At 34.9% G+C, this 21272-nt stretch overlaps 1 protein-coding gene across 1 annotated transcript; it reads left to right on the forward strand.

Moving 5' to 3' along the window:
* The first annotated feature begins 83 nt into the window (after positions 1-83).
* LOC149475204 (uncharacterized) lies at positions 84-20008 on the forward strand. Its single transcript, XM_089713675.1, has 8 exons — positions 84-210; positions 2074-2123; positions 10541-10756; positions 12138-12323; positions 14013-14508; positions 17120-17265; positions 18098-18241; positions 19888-20008. Exons 3-8 carry the CDS (start codon positions 10561-10563, stop codon positions 19980-19982), a joined length of 1263 nt encoding a protein of 420 aa, XP_089569801.1. The 5' UTR covers positions 84-210; positions 2074-2123; positions 10541-10560; the 3' UTR covers positions 19983-20008.
* Positions 20009-21272: the final 1264 nt, after the last annotated feature.

The raw sequence follows: 21272 nt of genomic DNA on the forward strand, positions 1-21272 counted from the left end.
GCAAGTTTATTCCAGTTGTACATTTTATTATGCATTTTCTTAAGCAATAGAGCAAGATATCATAAAAACACAATAAACACGAGCAAAACAGTTGACCGATTTTCAAAAAAATGTTTTTAGTGAAACGGTGTGTAATAATGGAATATTTAAAAAAATATTTACTTTTCTTGCAGCATTCACGAAAGCGCCGAAAAAGTACAATGATACAGAGTAAGAAATAAATTTAAACAAATAATACTTGTCCTTGAATTTAAAAGGAATAATAAACGTATAGGCACAATAAACAGATACAACCAGTAGGGAAACTTCATACAAAACGTTCGAAATGGCTCACGCACAGAAGCAAGCTTGTGGTTATATCCGTAGGATTCTCGTAAACAAGCTTGCTTGTGTGCGTTAGACATTTCGAACGTTTGTATGAAGTTTCCCTTCGGTCTGGCAGGACACCGAAGGCTGACCACCTACTTGTCCCTAAAGAAAATCGATCAAAGACATGTATGCCTCTGGGGACCTAAGATCTCTTCTACAAGTATCTGGGCATATACCTGCACCAAGCACCAGATCAATTTTGTTTGTCATACTTCGGGTCAGCTAATTGCAGATGTGCAAGCTCTGGCCACAACTGCACTTATCTGACTAGGAGACACGGGACTTTTTTATTTATAGGATACTAGCTTTCCACCCGCAGCTTCGCCCGCGCATTCAAAGAAAAACCCGCATAGTTCCCGTTCCCGTGGATTTCCGGGATAAAACCTATCCTATTTCCCGGGATAAAAAGTAGCCTATGTCCTTTCTCGGGTATCAAAATATCTCTATACCAAATTTCATGCAAATTGGTTCAGTAGTTAAGGCGTGATTGAGTAACAGACAGACAGACAGAGTTACTTTCGCATTTATAATATTAGTATGGATTTCATGTCTGACAAAGTTTCTCAATTTTATTGCAAAGGTTCTTTAGGATGTGGTTTCTACATTCAACTTTTTCTACAGAAAATTCAGGATATGATCTAGCTTCTAATATTTTAGAATAAGTACTGCCCCCCTAGTCAAGTGGCTTTCTGTTAGCGTAGCGTTCAATAGAATAGACTGCGAATGTATGTGATTGACGTAGGCTGTAGATAAACGTATCTACAGGTTACGTCAATCTCATTCGTAGTATATTCTATTGAACGCTACGCTAACAGAAAGCCACTTGACTAGGGGGGCTGGTGTCTTCGTCAGAAATACGACGACTGTAAATAAGACCATTCATTTCTATAGATGCTTTAAAGCCTTCTCTTATTATGGTAGACTCCATGGCAGTTATTTTTCCTGAAATTTTTTTATAACATTGAAAAAATCTTGGGTTTTGATTTTAAGGCTGGTTGCAGAGCTTGACCGACCGTCAGTGCGTACCGTCGGTCCTGACGATACGCATCAACAATTGTATGACTATGACACTAATGCGCATGACAATACGCGTGCGTATGGTCGGTCTAGCTATGAACGGTTTTATGAATTTCCATACATATGACAAGCGCGACTGACGTACGCACTGATGGTCGGTCTAGCTCTGCAACCAGCCTATATGTCCTGCGTATAAATGCTGAAATTTAAAAAAGGCGTTACTCGTTGGAATTGATATCTCTACTCGCTGCAATCTCTTTAGATTAACAAAATCATTAGAAACATTTGTTCTAAAAAAGTGGACCCAGATTTTTTTCGTTTGGCAAGGCTTTTGAAAGAATTTCAAACACGGCTTTTAAACAAGCGAACTCCTGGACACGGGACAACACGCAAAGTTCCGAGACAATCCCGGAAATCCCGGCCATCTGGCAACCCTATCTTCACTAAGAAAGAAAGAGATAATTTATTGTCTTCAACTCCACCACACCACACATTAACTGGTTACAAACAATATAAATAAAATATAAATAATAACTATACATTATGTGAATTGCGGCTCATTAGTTGACCACAAAAGGAGTTGTTTCAGTTAATAGTTGTGCAAGAGCCAGAGCCCTTACACAACACTGGTTTTCAGCGAACCCTTGTGACGTGGAGTACACAGTACACTTATCCAATTTATTTCAGATCTGCAGCGACCATCAGCAATCCCAATTTTATTAGGGACAGGCTTCGAGGTAAATTAAATTTTGTTCTTTATATTTTTATTATAGTTACTTACGGTATTGATTGCCCTTGATAGACATTCAGTTCTATTTGTAATAAGAATTCAATTTAAACTGAACCACAGTGTTGGATTTGATAAAAAAAATCTCTGCTGTTTATTGTATGAATGAAAATACTGTATAGTTAGCTTTGAAAATAAATACAACACAAGATTTAACAGAAACAGCAAAGGGCGGCCTTTAGGTAGCGATCTCTACCAGGAAACCCTAGCAATAACAGGAAATATATGTTGTGAGTGAGCAGAAATAAGGCAATAGTTGTAACACAATAGCTGTAAACATTGTATTTCTCTATCAAGGGATGCATTTAAAATGTACGAGTAGAACACCCACGTGTCAATTTCAAATACTTTTTATTTTATGAAATGATGAACTTTTCGTGAAAAGAATTGAAATAAATTCTGGAAACGTAAGGTGAGTACAGACAGATCGCGAGACGTTTAAAGAAAGTCTGGTGATAAAATTAGTTGCCGTCGATTGCCTGATTGAAAGATATTGGTTGGAGGTTGTTTTTGCGATACATAGACGGACCTTTTGTAGTGCAGTCTACAATGATCGAAAGGTCCTGTGAATCTTTCCTTTGCTGAGAACAAGTGGTGATGGACTGTTAAAACCATGTGCCGATGGTGTTCGAGCAATATTGTATTACCTTTCGACTAACCATTTTACAAGAATGTCCTTCCTCTGCCGTGAGAATAGTTTGAGGCCCCATAGCACATACTGCAGGACTTTTGCCTATCATGTTGTGCAAGGTTATTCGAGAAACCCCAAACCGCAGGGCAGCTGTGCTTATCTTATCTTCCATCCTTACAGCATCCAATGCTCTCCCCATCTTCTTTCTCTTGTTTCTAACATTTAATTCATTAAAATCATCTTTATAAGAAGTTTTATAGAAAAAGGAAAAAGGTTTATAATAAAATTTAGGTTATAAAAAAATGGCGAAGAATCTCCATTTGGACTTTGCATTATTGCTTTAACATCAAAGCAAACACACAAGTTATACTCATCAATATTTTGCCGCGCTTTTTTCTTTTCTTCCCGACTTATTTTTCTTCCAAGTGCGTGTTGTACTTCTCTTGAAGGCTAACTCTTTGGGAACTTGAAGAGTTGTTATATTGTAAACATAGTTCACATTGATCTTTTTTGGGCTTGTAAAACCCTATATTAGAGGGGTAGCCAACTTGATTGGACCCAAGATCTCTTGTTCACTATCGAGACCCTAAGACCAAATACATACGGTACCAATTACATACGGTAGATCGCACAGGGTCTAGAAATCTTAAATGCAACAGCATAATTCAGTACACAATCATGTAGCATTATTATTTAATTAAGAGAAAAAACATAAACGTGAAAATTATATGTACTAACTACACTGGTCATCAAAAAAATCGACCCACCTACACTATGTTTACTATTTATCGATTATTTCACAAATAAGTCGTCTTAGATTGTTGTATTTTCTTGTAAGGGTCTGATAACATGCTAATCATTATGTTTGTCGAAAAATTTACTGCACTTAAAGATTCTTAACAAATTTTTATACAGAAATCCGGTATAGTGTTGATTTGACGGTTTACGGCGGGACAAATTATGCCCGTGTTCCCAGTTCAAAAATAACTTTTTTTGGGATCTCTTGTTCATAACGTTAAGTTTAATAATTGATGCTGTAGTTTTGATAAATTTTGTCTCAATATAATGGATACTACTCTAGCTGAGGGGGCCGAAACTGTGGCTCTACTAAAACAGGGGTTATGTCAACTTGCCGTGGCTAAAAAGTAAAATCTGAGCTGTTTTGCAGTTTGATGAGTTTACCAAAGGTTTCTAGAGAATGGGCAGTATCGATGAAAATATTGATCTGCAAGAAATAGGGCGCCAACTCAAAGGGACGACCCCTAGATAATGTAATCAACTCTACAAAATCGACATCTGTCTGGTGTAGATCTCTAGTGACGCCTGCGTGAAGATAAGGAGGTGGGTATAAATGACAGAACTGTTAGAAGAAGACTTTAGGAGTAGAACCTAAGACCACACAAGCTAGAAACAGGGCCACAATCAGCCACAGCTCATCGACAAACCAGACTTCAATTGACTCGAAATCACGTAAACTGGACTATAGGCCAATGGGAGTCAGTACTTTTGAGTGACAAGATGCGAATGACTTTATATAGTGCTGATAGACGTCTTTATGTCATGCGATGACCAGATGAACGATTTGTTCAGTGCTAGGTAAGAGAAACGGTCGATTATGATGGAGGCTCTGTAAAGTTCTAGAGTGGCATTTCTTTGACAAGACGCACGGAGCTTGACGATAAAAAAATGCTCATTAAATGCTGTTCAATACATTACCGAGGTTTTGGACTATCATATGGTGTAATATGCCGGCTGTATCTGCAAAAACTTTGAGTCTATGCATGATAATGCTCGGAAGCACGTAGAGCGAATCGTGATCCAGTATTTAGAAGAGGTCTGCATTAGAGTTACACTCTGGTTAGCAAAAAGTCTCGATTTGAAACCTACAGAGCACATGTGGGACAATTAAAAAATAAAGCTTAGAGCTCGTAATTCAGCCCCTACAACAATAGGAGACCTGAAAACCGCCATGAGGGAAGAATGATAACGAATTCCTCAAGAGACCATCAAAATCTTGATTATTTCTTTAAAATGGTGAACGCAGGCTATCATTCCAGAAAGAAGAGAAAGTACTGAGTATAAATTCGAAGGAAACGTGATCATAAGTTTCATGATTACAAAATAAACTGCATTTGAAATTTAATAAAGAAAAAGCTGACAATTGAGGATTTTGATCTTTCTTCGAAATTGACAATTTTTTTTATGATGTTAATGATTTTATGTGTTTATATTCGTGTAAATATGCTTGTTTAATTAATCAGTTCAGTTTCCAAACAAATTTTTTCTTTAGTTTGTGAGAAAACCGCAATTTTCCGTAAAAATGCAGGTGGGTCGATTTTTTTGATGACCAGTGTACTTATTTACGTATATTAGTGTGAGCATTGCGTCTGAGTATCTTCCACTAGTTTAGCATAATTATAGTCCTTTTCATTTAGGATGATTCCTGTGACACTTCATCGTGTTCCGAATTACGTATTTTATGTTTAAAAAGTCAAAATAATTTTAGTGCATAATATTTTTATTTTATGGCGGCATTATTACCAAAAATATAAAAATGAAACATCTTAAGCTTATAAATCAACAACAGTATTGTTTAGTTTAATATAATGAAAAATAAAATAAAATAACACAAAAATATAATACCTACGCAATTCGTGTACATGAAATGGATCGTTGAAAAATCATAGAGTTGGAAAATCATATAATCGGCGCCCATCTTGTGATCGTTTGTCAATCGAGTCAATCGTCTGTACGAGTACGTCAGCCTTGTATACAAGATGCATTTTTATATTGATACTTTACGTGGTATTCTGTTATTTTTACTAATTGTTATTGTTGACTTTTTGTTGCTGTTGTTTGCTAAAATTCCTTAGTTAATTGTTGGCGAAATGACGAAAAAACTAATTTTGGTACTTTATTCAAATCGATTTCATTTCCATATAGAATATTATCGATTATCGGAAACAATTGATACGATTTCAGTAACCGACATCTCTACACGTGTCAAAAATCGATGTGTCACAGAAATCATCTTAGGTGGAAAGGACTATAGTTTAGTTGGACATTGCCAACCTTAAAGAAGATGTATGAGCGTGTGTCAAGCGAGAACGGTGTTTACTTTTCGTTTGCTTTAAATAGGAAAATGCTGACTCACATAAATATGTTGAACCAAAACACGAATGAAGTTGTTCAACACATTTCTTCAAATTTGGATTTTTTTCATTGGACACCAATGCCCAGAAATCTTGACCTGTGGATGATCTTGCTTTAAGAAATATGTCGCAGCGCAGAGTAATAATTTCGTTTTGTAACATCATGTGCTCCATTTGAAATGTACCTGCAAATTTTCTAGCCAATTCATAGATATCGCTATGGTCAATAGAATCATTGAACGGATAACTGATGAATTGAGCCAAGTTCTCAATTTTTCTGAAATCACCAAAGCGAATTCCGAAATCTGCTACCACATCCCTAATTTTTGTCGTATATTTCTTAGAAATGAAATTGTAGGTAGGATGTTTTTCCATATGATCCTTGATGTTAACAAATTGTTCAAATTTTTTCTTCTCTATGTCAACTATCATAGACGCTGTTTGACATTGAAACGCTGCAATAGAACTCATCATTTCTGTTAATGTTTTATTCTTGCCTTGTAGACTCAGATTTAATGTACTCAGTTTTGATATATTTGCTATTTATTTGCTAACGCATATTTATTTATACAGGGTGTAATCGTTAAGTGTGCACAGGCAATTATTCCGTAACTATAGCCGATATTAAAAATCTTTAAACTGATATCGAAAGCCCTTTACTTAATCAGTAAAATGACAATAATAATAGTAAGCTGACGTTATGTACGTCAGCTTGATTCTTGAAAGAGGAATGGCGTATAACACTAATCGCAAATCATGCAATCATGCGGAAAAGAGCAGCATCCATGTTGCGCCGTGTCCGGCAATCGTCCAGCAGCATCCTATCTCTCTTCGTGGATAGATGGGAAAGCAATGTCTTGAGACATTGGAATAAAATCCATGTCTCAAGCACATTATGATTTAAAATAGTATTGTTGATAATGAATTGTGTAATTTTAATACTAACATAGTTTTTAAGGTAACAAGATACTAACAATTATATGGATATTGCAATTATCTGAATTAAATCAAATAAATAAAATAAATAAATATAACGTCCATTTCCCTTTCTTTCGTAGCATTCTTGAATGCACCTATAAATGAGATTGTGTCATGATCACTGTCGGCGTTCAGTAGGAAGATAGGAAGGAAGATAGAAGATAAAATTAAGTAAAACGTGTATTATATTTTATAGTTAGAAATAATAGCTCAATTTATTCACTAAATCTCATACTAAAATAAAAAAAATTGAAATTCACACTCCACACTCCTCTTGCATTTTAAATGCATCCCTTGAAATACAATAACAAGCAGATATTTTTTTTATCAATTGAAATTAAATATATAAAAACAAAAAGGAAAACTTTCTTCTTCTTTTCGCTTTTACCTCAGTTTATACAGGGTGTCCCAAAACTCAACGTCAAGCCAAAACGGGGCGACAGGATTGATTGTAACCATCATGAGAAAAATCTAAAAAAAAATCTATCCCATGCATTTTGAAAATTATGGGCATTTAAGAAAAACCTAAAAATTTGGTCAACCTGTAACTATTTTTCGGTTATTGTGGTTAATTTTTATTATTTTTGTTCATTTAAACTTTGGAACCGTAACCCTAAATATCATTTCTAGAATCACAGTCAAAAATAATGACACAATTGCCCCAAGTTTCCTTGAATTGAAGACTATTTGTTAAACTATGAATTTAAAATTTTCTAAATTTGTCGACTTTGACGGCCCCTCCTTTAAAAAAAATGTACTAGAGTGCCTTGGCAAGTGCCATTAAAAGTTGGCGCATTTAATCAGGATTGTAAAATAGTACAATACTTGTTAGTTTCATACTAAAAAAAATGAATGAAAAATAAAAACCTCAAGTAACCCGATTTTTGCTAACCCTTTTTATTCAGTTAAAATGTTTTTTATTCGCACAAACTCTTGGTAGGTTCTTAGTTTTACGGTAAAATGATGAGAGAGATGGATAGTGGACATGTTTGCCATGAGTGAGCGAGACAGATAGTGACGCCACTTTTACCAAAGTCAACAAAAGTAAGTAAAATTAAAAAAATAATTAAAAATCTTGACCTAGTTTACTTTAGGTTTATTGAAATAAAAGTCAGATAGGGAAATAACATTATTTATTACAACAAATGTTCAAATTGTTTGCCATCAGCCTCAATACACGCCCTACATCTTCTTAAAAAAGATCTACTTATTTGCCGGGCATATCCTCGAGTGTTGATGTCCTCAGCAGCTTGAGAAATTCGTTCTCGCAGATCGGCTACACTCTCAATGGGCTTTGAATAAATTTTTTCTTTGAGAACGCCCCAATAAAAAAAATCCAGGGGATTTAAATCTGGGGAACGGGCTGGCCACGAGATAGTGCCTGAACGTCCAATCCACCTTCCCGGATATTTCTGGTCAAGGAAATTTTTTACTTGCACTGCGTAATGCGCTGGGCAGCCATCTTGTTGATACCACATGTGGCGAAGATCTGCTAGTGGTACGTCCTCTAACAAAGTTGGTAAATTTTCTCGTAAAAAATGTAGGTAATTCGTGCCATTCAAGTTCTCAGGCAGCTCAAAAGGCCCAACAATTTTGCCGTTTAAAATTCCGGTCCACAGGTTTACTTTAAAGCGATACTGGGATCTGTCTTCTCGCATTAAATGTGGATTCTCCACATGCCACTCGTGAAAATTGTGTAAGTTTATGTAGCCATCTTTTTTAAATGTACATTCATCTGACCAGAGAATTTTTTGGATGAATTGGGGATTTTCATTATGCCTCTGTAGCATTGTTCTACAAAATGAAATCCTTTCAGGATAATCTCGAGGGAGAAGACTTTGAACTCGTTGTACGTGAAACGGATGCATTTCGGCTCTTTGTAAAATACGATGTGCTGTGCTTTTGGGTATTCCCGTTCTTTCTTCAATTCCACGAACTGAAATACTTCGGTCATCTGCGACCTCTTGCAACACTTCTTCCTCGTAAGGAATGCGAGGTCTACCTCCAGCCCGCATTTGATTCGGGAAATGGCCGCTCTCCGTGAGTGAACGGTGCACATTAACAAACACGCGGTGATCCGGATAGCGCTCTAAATTTGGATATCTTTCACGATAAAGTCTAGCGGCGGCACTTGCGTTGCATCTGCATTCCCCATAAATGAGGTGCATGTTTGCATATTCTTGTGAAGTATAGCGAGTAGGCATCGTAGATAACAAGGGTATTATGCTAATACCAAAGTCCAATTCCAAAAGAAAGAAGCCAAAGTTGCCGGTATGTAATCAACAAGTCCAATTCACAATAATCCAAGTCCAAAAAGAGAAGCCAAAGTTGTCAGTACTAAATCAACACAAGCGAATACGGAAAGGTGCGCAGTAGACGAATGAGCGAAACGTACTAACTGATGTCAAACTGGTAGCGTAGCCATTTGCTTGGTATGGCGTCTGTATCTATTTCATTCGCACTCGTTTAAACGACGCATCTTCGTCTCACTGCGTGGCGTCACTATCTGTCTCGCTCACTCATGGCAAACATGTCCACTGTCTATCTCTCTCATCATTTTGCCGTAAAATTAAGAACCTACCTAGAGTTTTTGCGAATAAAAAACATTTTAATTGAGTAAAATGGGTTAGCAAAAATCGGGTTACTTGAGGTTTTTATTTTTTTATTCATTTTTTTTTGTATGAAACTAACAAATATTGTACTATTTTACAATCCTGATTAAATGCGCCAACTTTTAATGGCACTTGCCAAGGCACTCTAGTACATTTTTTTTAAAGGAGGGGCCGTCAAAGTCGACAAATTTAGAAAATTTTAAATTCATAGTTTAACAAATAGTCTTCAATTCAAGGAAACTTGGGGCAATTGTGTCATTATTTTTTACTGTAATTCTAGAAATGTTATTTAGGGTTACGGTTCCAAGGTTTAAATGAACAAAAATAATAAAAATTAACCACAATAACCGAAAAATAGTTACAGGTTGACCAAATTTTTAGGTTTTTCTTAAATGCCCATAATTTTCAAAATGCATGGGATAGATTTTTTTTTAGATTTTTCTCATGATGGTTACAATCAATCCTGTCGCCCCGTTTTGGCTTGACGTTGAGTTTTGGGACACCCTGTATATGTATGTATTCTAAGGTATTAGTGCAACCTCGCGCGGATGTATGAAGCTTTCTCTCTGTACTTATCTACTCATGTGGTTATACTATATCCGTACTAGATTTCCGCCCGCGTTTTCAAAGAAAAACCCGCATTCCGGTATAAAATTTAGCCTATGTCTTATTCTGGGTCTTCAGGTACATACCAAATTTCATTGTTATCGGTTCAGTAGTAATGCATGATCATTCATGTGTAACAAATCCATTCATCCTCACTTTAGCATTTACTAGCTGTGCTTCGCGGTTTCACCCGTATTGCTCCGCTCCTATTGGTCTTAGCGAGATGATATATAGCCTATAGCCTTCCTCTAATAAATAAATGGGCTATCTAACACCGAAAGAAATTTTCAAATCGGACCAGTAGTTCCCGAGATTAGCGCGTTCAAACAAACAAATTGTTCAGCTTTATAATATTAGTGTAGATAATATTAGTAGGATAAATTTCCAGATGAAATATGGAAGCCGCGTATGAATCAATCATGGATAGATCGCTTCAAGCGTCCCTTTCACCCGGCTTGGCTCGACTGGTGTGACCCCTACCATTGTAATGATTATCACAGAATCGTGTGTGGCTTGAATAGAAAGAGTAATCGATTCAAATGGTTTCAAAGTGGCTGTCATTTGGTTTTGAGTAACTTGTGCGCGCATTATAGAGGCAGTTTGAGTAAGTGTTTTGTAAGAAATAATTCTCTGGAAGGCTTTCATATTATTAGAAAACAAACTCTCAACATTTGTGCTATTGTGTGGAAGTGCGAGTAATTTTCTCACGAATTCGCATAGCAGGGGAAACATTGGAGTCTGGTCTCTTTTTTAATGGACGAAACGTGCTTCCAGAATTCTTGGGGTGTAGGTGTAGGATCCAATTTTTTTCTTGGAAATTAAATGTCATGTTTCTTAATAATCTCCACTCTCTGTCCAATTCGGTCATGTTTTCTGGGCAAAGGCCTAAAAATAAATAAAAAAATATTCCAGAGTGGACAACATTAATAATTAGTAATTACATAATTATGTTTAACTTGCCTGGAAACTAAATGAGCAATAGTAGTGACTGCTTGGTTTTCAATGATATGTTTAGGATTAAAAAATTTAAGACATTTTAATCTTTGTTTTTCTTAAAACAAAAACGCTGCTTTATTTTACACTTTCTGTATAAAAAATAATACATTTCTCTTTAAACTGTACTATTTTCTTTTGAGTCATTTTAGCCACAAAGTCTTGTTTCAATAACAGGGAAATTTTTGAAAAAAAATTGCCACCAAGGTATATTTCTTCTATTGGTACATGGTTGTGTTTGTTTTCATATTCTAAATTCAATATTTTGTTCTTTAAGTCCAAGTTAGAGCTAGCGCGCACGAGCAACTTTGTATCCGCAACTATTTTGTCTCTCCCATCAATTTGTATGGGGAGTTGCGTCGCTACGTGCGCGCACTTTCATATTAGCCCATAGGTGGGAGAGACAAAATAGTTGCGGAGACAAAGTTGCTCGAGCGCGCTAGCTCTTAAGATCCTTGCTTCTGTTTTTTTCATCTTCAGTCAGCTGCAGTAATTCTGGTTAAATAAAAAATTCAAAGACACTACTTATACACAAGAACGGTAAAAGTTATACCGTTCTTGTGTTTAAGTAGTGTAATGAACACTGTTTAAACAGTGTCTAACACTAATCAGGGGTTAAACACGGTTTTGTAATAGACAATTTTTTAAACACGTGTTCAACATGCGCTTAACTTTTTTGTAATAACAGTGCAAGAGTTTAATTTATTGTTTGTTTATATTTACGACTGGCCGGTTGGCTTGGTTGGTAGTGACCCTGCCTTCCAAGCAAGAGTTCGTGGGTTCGATCCCCACCCGGGGCAAATATTTGTGTGATGAACATAGATGTTTGCTCTGTGTCTGGGTGTTAATTATCTATATAAGTATTTATTTAAAATTATGTATGTTTATCAGCCATCTGGTTTCTATAACACAAGTGAAAGCTTAGTATGGGATCAGATCGTGCCGTGTGTGAAAATTGTCCTGAAATATTTATTTATTTAACTCGTTTTTAGAATATGACATAGTCGAAAATAAATACTGTTCCCTATACGTTATGTTTCTACGTATGGGCTGTCCGTCTGAATGCACCCTTAAACTGGAGCCCGTGTGTGGCGTGAGCCTTATTGATAGCCACGTGGTGCTGTTTCGAAATCGATGCAATTTTAAGAAGAGGAACTGTGAAGGAAGCATTTTGGAAGGTATTTTTTTTTATTTATAGGCTCCGCTTCATTCACAACTTTATTTTTACGGTTACGGCCCGCTCTGTCTAAAACAGAATAAATTATATACTTAAACCTTCCTCTTGAATCAATCTATCTATTAAAAAAACCGCATCAAAATCCGTTGCATAGTTTTAAAGATTTAAGCATACATAGGGACAGAGAAAGCGACTTTGTTTTATACTATGTGGTAAAGACATTTATTTCTTAAAATATTACTTTTACACTTACAGAGAATTATTATTTTATTACAATCATGTAACTCGCTAAGCGTTATACGCTTACGGCTAACAAAAGAATCATACAAAAATAAAAAATGTGTGCGTGTACTAGTGCAATGTATAAATAAATAAATAATGTATGTATTTTTCTTTCTAGAATACGAAGAAGTTGACATGGAAATGTGTATGAATCTGATTTAAATTAAATGAGAATAAAACTATTATTGTGTTTTATTTTCCTCTCACTGCTTACTTAGGTACAATTTTGACTGAATTTCTAGACATAAAGCAAACATAAGGTAATAAACAGTAATAACAACAATTTACTGTTTTGCTAGAACCCCTGTGCAGGTGAAGGTCTCGTCTGAAAAAATTCTTACTTACTAGAGTGGCGCAGGGACCCAAAGTGAGTCTTGGCCTCCGACAATAAGAGCCTTTTGCTTGTTTTATATGTGTTGTGTGCTTTTGTATTTGTATTTACTTATTTTTTAAAATTTATGGAATTTTCATTCATTCATTCATTGAAATATAAAAAAATCGTGATTTTCTTTTAATTCACTGCATTATACTTTTCATTAAAGTCGGTTTAAAAATATGCAATCGCTAAAAAAGTAGTGTAGTAAGTCATTATCTTTTGTTTTTAAATGCGCTGTTGGTTTTAATTTAACACTTGTTGCAAGATATTATCAATAGCGACCATGAGTAGTAGAAATAACGAACATGAAGTATGAAATAATTTGTATATTATTTGTGGGTATGTATAAATTATTTTATTAATAAAAAAAATACAACGACTGACTGACTGACTCGTACAGCACCACAGTATTGCAATGCATTTAAATGGAAAGGATCCATTTAAATGCATTTAATGCATTTATGCATTTAAATCCATTTAAATGGAATGGATTTAGGAAATATATTGTAATACTAGCGGTCCGCCCCGGCTTCGCCCGTGGTACATATTTACGTTTTCTCTACATAAGAACCATCCTCGCACTTCAAGGAATATAATAAAAAAAGAATTATCAAAATCGGTTCAGCCGTTCTCGAGTTATGCGCTTACCAACACATTTTGCGATTTATTTTTATATATAAGAAGATAACCTAACTACTACTAATCTTTTAAACTATTAAAATTGCTCCATGTTTTTAATAGTGTAAGGTTACATATTTATTTAAATGTACTTAAATTTTCGTATTCACATGTATTTTATTTAGTAATAGCTGTGCTCCGCGGTTTTACACGCAGTGCTCCGCTCCTGTTGTTCTTAGCGTGATGATATAGCCTATAGACTTCTTCGATAAAAGGGCTATCTAACACCGAAATAATTTTTCAAATCGGACCAGTAGTTCCCGAGATTAGCGCGTTCAAATAAACAAACAAATAAACTCTTCAGCTTTATAATATTATTATAGATTATAGATTTAAATGTTAAATATTACACAGGCTGTTTCATACAAAGATGTTCAAACAAAGCATCACAAACAACGCCGCTACACGAACGCATCGAAAAACTGAAACAACAACTAAAAGACGAGATAAAACATAAAATATTCGAAAACGTATCACCCGAAGATAAACATGCGTTTTCCGACGAAAACTACGATTTGATTCAAGACGAAAACGTCAAAATCACACCCATCGTACGTGCGAAACAGAAACGTCAAAAAACTTTTACAGCTGTCAGTGTCAACGTGACAAGCGCGGGAACGCCGATGTTCACAAATCAGAGTCAACTGCGTTCGAGAATAAAAAAGAAAAAGAAGCCAAAAGCTAAAAAGCCGTTGGATATATTTTATAGGCGGTACAACGAAGAGATTTTGAACACTGAAATACAGTGGACTCATTGCCAGTATATGATTACGCCTTTTCTGACAGGAGTTCAGACTGACGTGGCGAAGATGAAGAAGCTGTTGAATCCGAAGGACCCGACTGTTGTGCGGTAAGTATATGTAATGCAAGTATAAATGTATAGATTGTTTTACTATATAGTCCATACTAATATTATAAATGCGAAAGTAACTCTGTCTGTCTGTCTGTTACTCAATCACGCCTTAACTACCGAACCAATTTGCATGAAATTTGGTATAGAGATATTTTGATACCCGAGAAAGGACATAGGATAGGTTTTATCCCGGAAATCTTACGGGAACGGGTTTTTCTTTGAAAACGCGGGCGAAGCCGCGGGCGGAAAGCTAGTATAGATATAAATTCGAGTTACTTTACAAGATAACTACTACTTTATAAGAACCTTAAATTTATATGATTCTGAACCTTGCCAAATTAAAAAAAAAACCAAAAGCTAGGCTGATCTAAAGAACTAGATTTTAAAATAAAAACGGTCTAGTAAATTTTATAGCAGAATTTTACATTATTAGACTAGAGTAGATAATTTTTGAAACAAAAAAAAATCGCAGTCGGATGAAACCCATTAGAAAAGGAGGAGAATATGATGAAAATAAAAGGAAAAATAAATTACGGTCAATCCGAGTTCGGGAAGAGGGAGGGGGGAGCTTTTAAGAGAAAAAAATGGTCTCTCTCGATTTCCGACAAAACTACAAGTCCTACGGAAAAAAGTTCAATGGCAAAGTTGTAGATAATTAAAAGTTCTACAACTTTTGTATTTACAATTTTTTTCACATAACCTCAAAATTTAGGAGAAAAATTCAAAAAACCAAGTTTTTGGTTTTTTATTATTTTATCAATATTTGTTATTTTATCAAGCACACTTCTCGAACTCTATATCTTCTCTTGTATCGGTTTTCCGGTAATATTTCAAAAGAAAAAAAATTATCTGTTCTAAGTATAATATTTTACAGCATATTCAAAAGCAAAATCATGTCGATAAAAACATTTCAGGTAGTTTGAGAAGTGTGCCTGATTTAGTAAAAGCTCATTTTCACACTGTTTGTGTGCATTTCCTGAGAACATTTACTATGGTGGTGTTTATTTTTTTTACACCATATGAAAGTAGAGATTTCAATGAATAAAAGGCTCCCCAAGTTTTTGAAAATAGCTGATATTTTGACGGGTGACTTTTCGATTGAAAATTAGGTTGTTTTTTTGGTATTAAGTCAAAATAAGGCGAAAAAATAAATATTTTCAATCAAATAAATTACCTACAGTATATTTGAGACATAATAAAGTAAGTTTCCACCAAATTTCGTAGAAAAAAAATTAATTTTGAAGTAGATAAAAATAAAAAACCAAAAACTTGGTTTTTTGAATTTTTCATCTAAATTTTGAGGTTATGTGAAAAAATTGTAAATACAAAAGTTGTAGAACTTTTAATTACCTACAACTTTGCCATTGAATTTTTTTCCGTAGGACTTTTAGTTTTGTCGGAAATCGAGAGAGACCATTTTTTTCTCTTAAAAGCTCCCCCCTCCCTCTTCCCGAACTCGGATTGACTGTAATTTATTTTTCCTTTTATTTTCATCATATTCCCCTCCTTTTCTAATGGGTTTCATCCGACTGCGATTTTTTTTTATCTTTTTATTATTTTTAAAGGCTTCTACCCCAGTCTATATACATAAAATCAAATCTTTCCTCTACAAACATAGTAATCCCTTATCCCATCAAAAACATCCTGTAAAAAACCCAAGTCTCGCAGCTCAGTCTTTCTACCGTCAAAAGTTGTGAGATCCATGTAATACCAAGTCGGTTAATCTATTTAGTGTCTACTTGAAGGACCTTCTGTCTTAAGTTATTACATAAGTTATTATCATGCCAATATTAAAAATATTTAACGTTTTAAACAAATAGATCTCAATCAATTCTCAAGATCAATTTAGTTTTCCCATGATTAAGACACTAAACTCTATATGTATTCCAAATATGAAGCTTCTAAGTCTGCTAGAAGTGCCTTGGACTTTTGATGATCGGTGAGTCAGTGAATGACAAAATTTAGAAACTTTAACAAGTTGTCATTCTTAAACTACTGGTTCAAATTGACTGAAATTTTAAATATTCCGTGTTTATACAATGCCGGATTAGTTACTGAAGATTCAGGTTTCTTGCTTTATCCACAACCGAATTATAGGGGGTCGAAAAAGGCCCGAATTGCTTCGAGAAAAGAATGGTACGGCCGTGCCGCTTTTTTTTTGCTCGACTTGGCGGGGGCACTGCCGTGCCCCCAGATAATAACGTAGATTACAAATATGTAATTAATGTCACTTTTGACACTTAGATTTTTAACATTTCATTTTACCTGACGTGATGTTACCAGTTTTTATTATGATATATACATACTTTTTGATTTGATTTTTTTAATATCTATTATAGTACTAGCGGTCCGCCCCGGCTTCGCCCGTGGTACATGTTTACGTTTTCTCTACATAAGAACCATCCTCGTACTTCAAGGAATATAATAAAAAAAGAATTATCGAAATCGGTTCAGCCGTTCTTGAGTTATGCGCTTACCAACACATTTTGCGATTCATTTTTATATATAAAGATGTGATTACTGTGAACCGATTATATATTTCTTAATTTGTATTTTCCGTGTGGCGGTAAATTAAGTTTTTTGTTAAAAATAACAATTCTCCTTTCAGATTACTACAGCTGCTCAGTATAGATGCAACGGCGCTAAACAAAGAGGATATATATTCGATTCTGTACCAAATAAGCAATTTGAACATTCGACTGTTTCAGTGGGATGTGCCGTCTATAAAACATTTGCTAAATGTCGTAATAAGAGGTGAGTATTATTTTTCTAGTAAAATAATTTGTTATGAGTAAGAAGTTAGTAATCTATACTAATATTATAAAGCTGATGTTTGTTTGTTTGTTTGCTTGAACGCGCTAATCTCGGGAACTACTGGTCCGATTTGAAAAATTCTTTCGGTGTTAGATAGCCCATTTATCGAAGATGGCTATATATCATCGCGCTAAGAACAACAGGGAGCGGAGCAATGCGGGTGAAACCGCGGGGAACAGCTAGTACGTAATATGTATATTGTTTAATTTTATGCGAGTATGCGTTTAAAGCGATTAGATATATCATTGTATATAATAAAATTAACTGCGTTAAAAACAACCGACTTCAAAAACGGAAAAGTAAAAAATAAAAAAGATTTGATATTATTAATTACTACATATTATTTAGATGTGCTATTTATTAAAAAGGTTTGATGTCGGTGCACGGGCTTAATACTAAGTGTTAAGTGCTTGACAACCGACTTGCTTGTGGGTAAACTTGTGTTTGAATGGACAAGTTTACGCACAAAGTGTCCCATGAAAGATGACATATCTCTCCGAGATCATTTAACAAACAGTTTTACAGTTATTGACGTGACAACGTCTTATAATTCGATATAGCCGGCTGCACGCACGAAAAAACATGACTCATGCGGCGTTACCTCGCTCTGAGGCGTTCCATGTAAGGCATGAAGTGCAAGCGAGAGCGCGGAACGAGCGACAAAGAAACACAATCGGACGTTGTCACGTTCAACTATCGTCAGTAAACCGACTTTACAGACAACCAATTTTTTCTTTTTTTTTACAAAATTCTAAGACAACATTTATTCCAGATAAAGTGCACAACTTTCGCACATTGAAGCACAGTTTATCAGCTCTATTCTCTGACTGGAAGCTAGACGTCAGCAACGCCACAAGCTTGCTCAAACAGACTCGAATATTCCGCCCGCCATGCGTCAGAGTCTCCGATTCGGATGGTAAGTATTTATATTTTATAGTATTTTTGTGCTTAATTAGAGTGTTATTGACTGACCGGTTGGCTTAGTTGGTAGTGGCCCTGCCTTCCAAGCCAGAGGTCGTGGGTTCGATTCCCACCCGGGGCAAATATTTGTGTGATGAACATAGATGTTTGCTCTGTGTCTGGGTGTTAATTATCTATATAAGTATTTATTTAAAATTATTATATGTATAGATTATATATGTATGTTTATCAGCCATCTGGTTTCCATAACACAAGCGAAAGCTTAGTATGAGATCAGATCGTGCCGTGTGTGAAAATTGTCCTGAAATATTTATTATTATACGTTTAGAAATTAACTGTCTTACCACAAAAACCTTTAGACAGTGCTTAACTTTAAGCGCGGGTTCTCTTTAATCTGGTTTTGTCGTATTTCACATAGACAACTATTAAAGTGACAGATCCCTGGTTTAAAGTTAGATTGTGTTTAAATTGGTTTGTGGTAATACCAATAATGGTCTTACTACACTTTAGTTGTCTATGTGAAATACGACAAAACCAGATTAAAGAGAACCCGCGGTTAAAGTTAAACCCTGTCTAAAGTTTTTTGTGGTAAGGCAGTACGCCCGTGGTACATATTTACGTTTTTTCTACATAAGAACCATCCTCGTACTTCAAGGAATATAATAAAAAAGAATTATCGAAATCGGTTCACGCGTGACGCAGTGACCAAGGAAAACAAGTTTCATTTTTATTTATCATATTTTTTATATGTGATGAGTTACCCTGCTCGCAGCAAAGCGAAACGTCGGGATAATAATATAATGAATAAATCGCGTTTAAAATCCGTTAAAATGTTTAATTTCTAAATATTATATAATACTCACGTGAAATCAAACACTAGAAAATACTATTATTCTATATCTCAAAGTTTTACCTGTAAATAATCTTATATATAAAAATGAATCGCAAAATGTGTTGGTAAGCGCATAACTCGAGAACGGCTGAACCGATTTCGATAATTCTTTTTTTATTATATTCCTTGAAGTACGAGGATGGTTCTTATGTAGAGAAAACGTAAATATTATGTACCACGGGCGAAGCCGGGGCGGACCGCTAGTACTCTCATATAAATAAATTTAATTTCTTTTTAACAAGATTTATAAATAGTATTAAATACTAGCTTTCCTCCCGCGGCCTCGCTCGCGCAGTCAAAGAAAAACCCGCATAGTTCCCGTTCCCGTGGGATTTTCGGGATAAAACCTATCCTATGTGTTAATCCAATTTACCCTCTTTATGTGTGCTTAATTTCATTGTAATCGGTTCAGTAGTATCCGCGTGAAAGAGTAACAAACATACGCATCCATCCTCACAAACTTTCACATTTATAATACTAGATTTCCGCCCGCGGCTTCGCCCGCGTTTTCAAAGGAAAACCCGCATTGTTCCCGTTCCCGTGGGATTTCCGGGATAAAACCTATCCTATGTGTTAATCCAAGTTACCCTCTATATGTGTGCTAAATTTCATTGTAATCGGTTCAGTAGTTTTTACGTGAAAGAGTAACAAACATCCATACAAACTTTCGCCTTTATAATAATATTAAGATAAGATTAAGATTAGTAGGATATTAAATCCATAAAAATTTATATCAACATTTTTTACAGGTTCTACAAAGTGGAAAAAAATATCCATATACCCTAAAAAAACTCAAGCGACCACCAAATGTGAAGATGACGATGATTCCCGGCACCGAAATTAAAATATTTATAAATAAATAAACTATAATATGTTCATAAATCTTTTATTTTTCATCCTCAAAAAGTTCCTTTTATCTTTACAATCGAATGTTTTTCAATATAAAAATGTATGTATAAAAATCAATACTTACTGTATACAAATAAAATTGTAGGAAAGTCAATGTAAATCTACAAACGATATCTAAGCCAAAAACACAGTTTTTTTGAATTTTTGTCTGTTTGTCTGTATGTATTTCCGGGCTAAACTCAAAAAGTACTGCATGGATTTACTTCAAATTTTGCATGTATGTACTAACAGGTTGGGTCAACATAATGATTAGAGGCTATGTACAGGGTGTAATCGTTAAGTGTGCACACGCGATTATTCCGTAACCATAACAGATATCAAAAAACTTTGAACTGATATCGAAAGGACAATACCTAATGAATAAAATGACAATGAATGAATGAATGAAAGAATGAATGAAAATGTTAACTTTTTAAAAATAAAACGAGAAATATCCTAAAATGTTACATGAAACGATAACACCCGGTATATTAACACTCTAAGACCAATAGGAGCAAAGCAATGCGGGTAAAACCGCAGGACACAGCTAGTAAGTAAATGAGGTAAGTTTTATAGTATACTAGCGGTCCGCCCCGGCTTCGCCCGTGGTACATATGAAAAATAGATGTTGGCCGATTCTCAGACTTACCCGATATGCACAGAAAATTTCATGAGAATCGGTCCACCCGTTTCGGAGGAGTATGCAGACTAACATTGTGACACGAGAATTTTATATATAAGATTAATTAAGCTCAATATATTCAGAATTATATATTTTAAGAAAGATGTTGTTATTATGTTATTTATACTAACAAATTAGATAAATAGTTAATTTTATTTCATATTAAAACATTTATTTATTCAATTAGACTTCTAGAAGCACTTTTGAATCGTCATTACATATTTTTAACATTATTTTTTTTTTTTTAATATCTATTATATAATGAGCACCACTTACCTTATCTGCATCAGGAAGGGTTGCAGGCCTACGATACAAGCTGTCTTAGTGTAAGGCGTAAGCCTGCAGGTCATATTATCTTTTAATCATCAGGTCCTATTATAATATTGTTGTATTTTTTATGTTTAATTAATTTAAGATAATGATTTCTATGTATTTAATTTTATATTTATGGTGAATAAATGATTATGATTATGAACATTTACCATCGATTCCGAAGCAGTATCTATGGAGAAGAACTGGCAAGAAACTCCAATAATTCGATTTGGCTAAATGTTAATCATACGT

The sequence above is a fragment of the Colias philodice genome, chromosome 31 (genome assembly GCF_061535455.1).
Source record: "Colias philodice isolate Cphi_HAF_F1 chromosome 31, ilColPhil1 Martin Lab GWU primary, whole genome shotgun sequence".
Lineage (NCBI taxonomy): Eukaryota > Metazoa > Arthropoda > Insecta > Lepidoptera > Pieridae > Colias > Colias philodice.

Bases quoted from the DNA above. Each gene is read 5' to 3' on its own strand.
- LOC149475204 (XM_089713675.1), top strand. From the start codon at position 10,561: ATGAATCAATCATGGATAGATCGCTTCAAGCGTCCCTTTCACCCGGCT. The intron at 10,757-12,137 runs GTAAGTGTTTTG...ACTCGTTTTTAG, and splicing joins GCATTATAGAGGCAGTTTGA to AATATGACATAGTCGAAAAT. The intron at 14,509-17,119 runs GTAAGTATATGT...TTCTCCTTTCAG, and splicing joins AAGGACCCGACTGTTGTGCG to ATTACTACAGCTGCTCAGTA.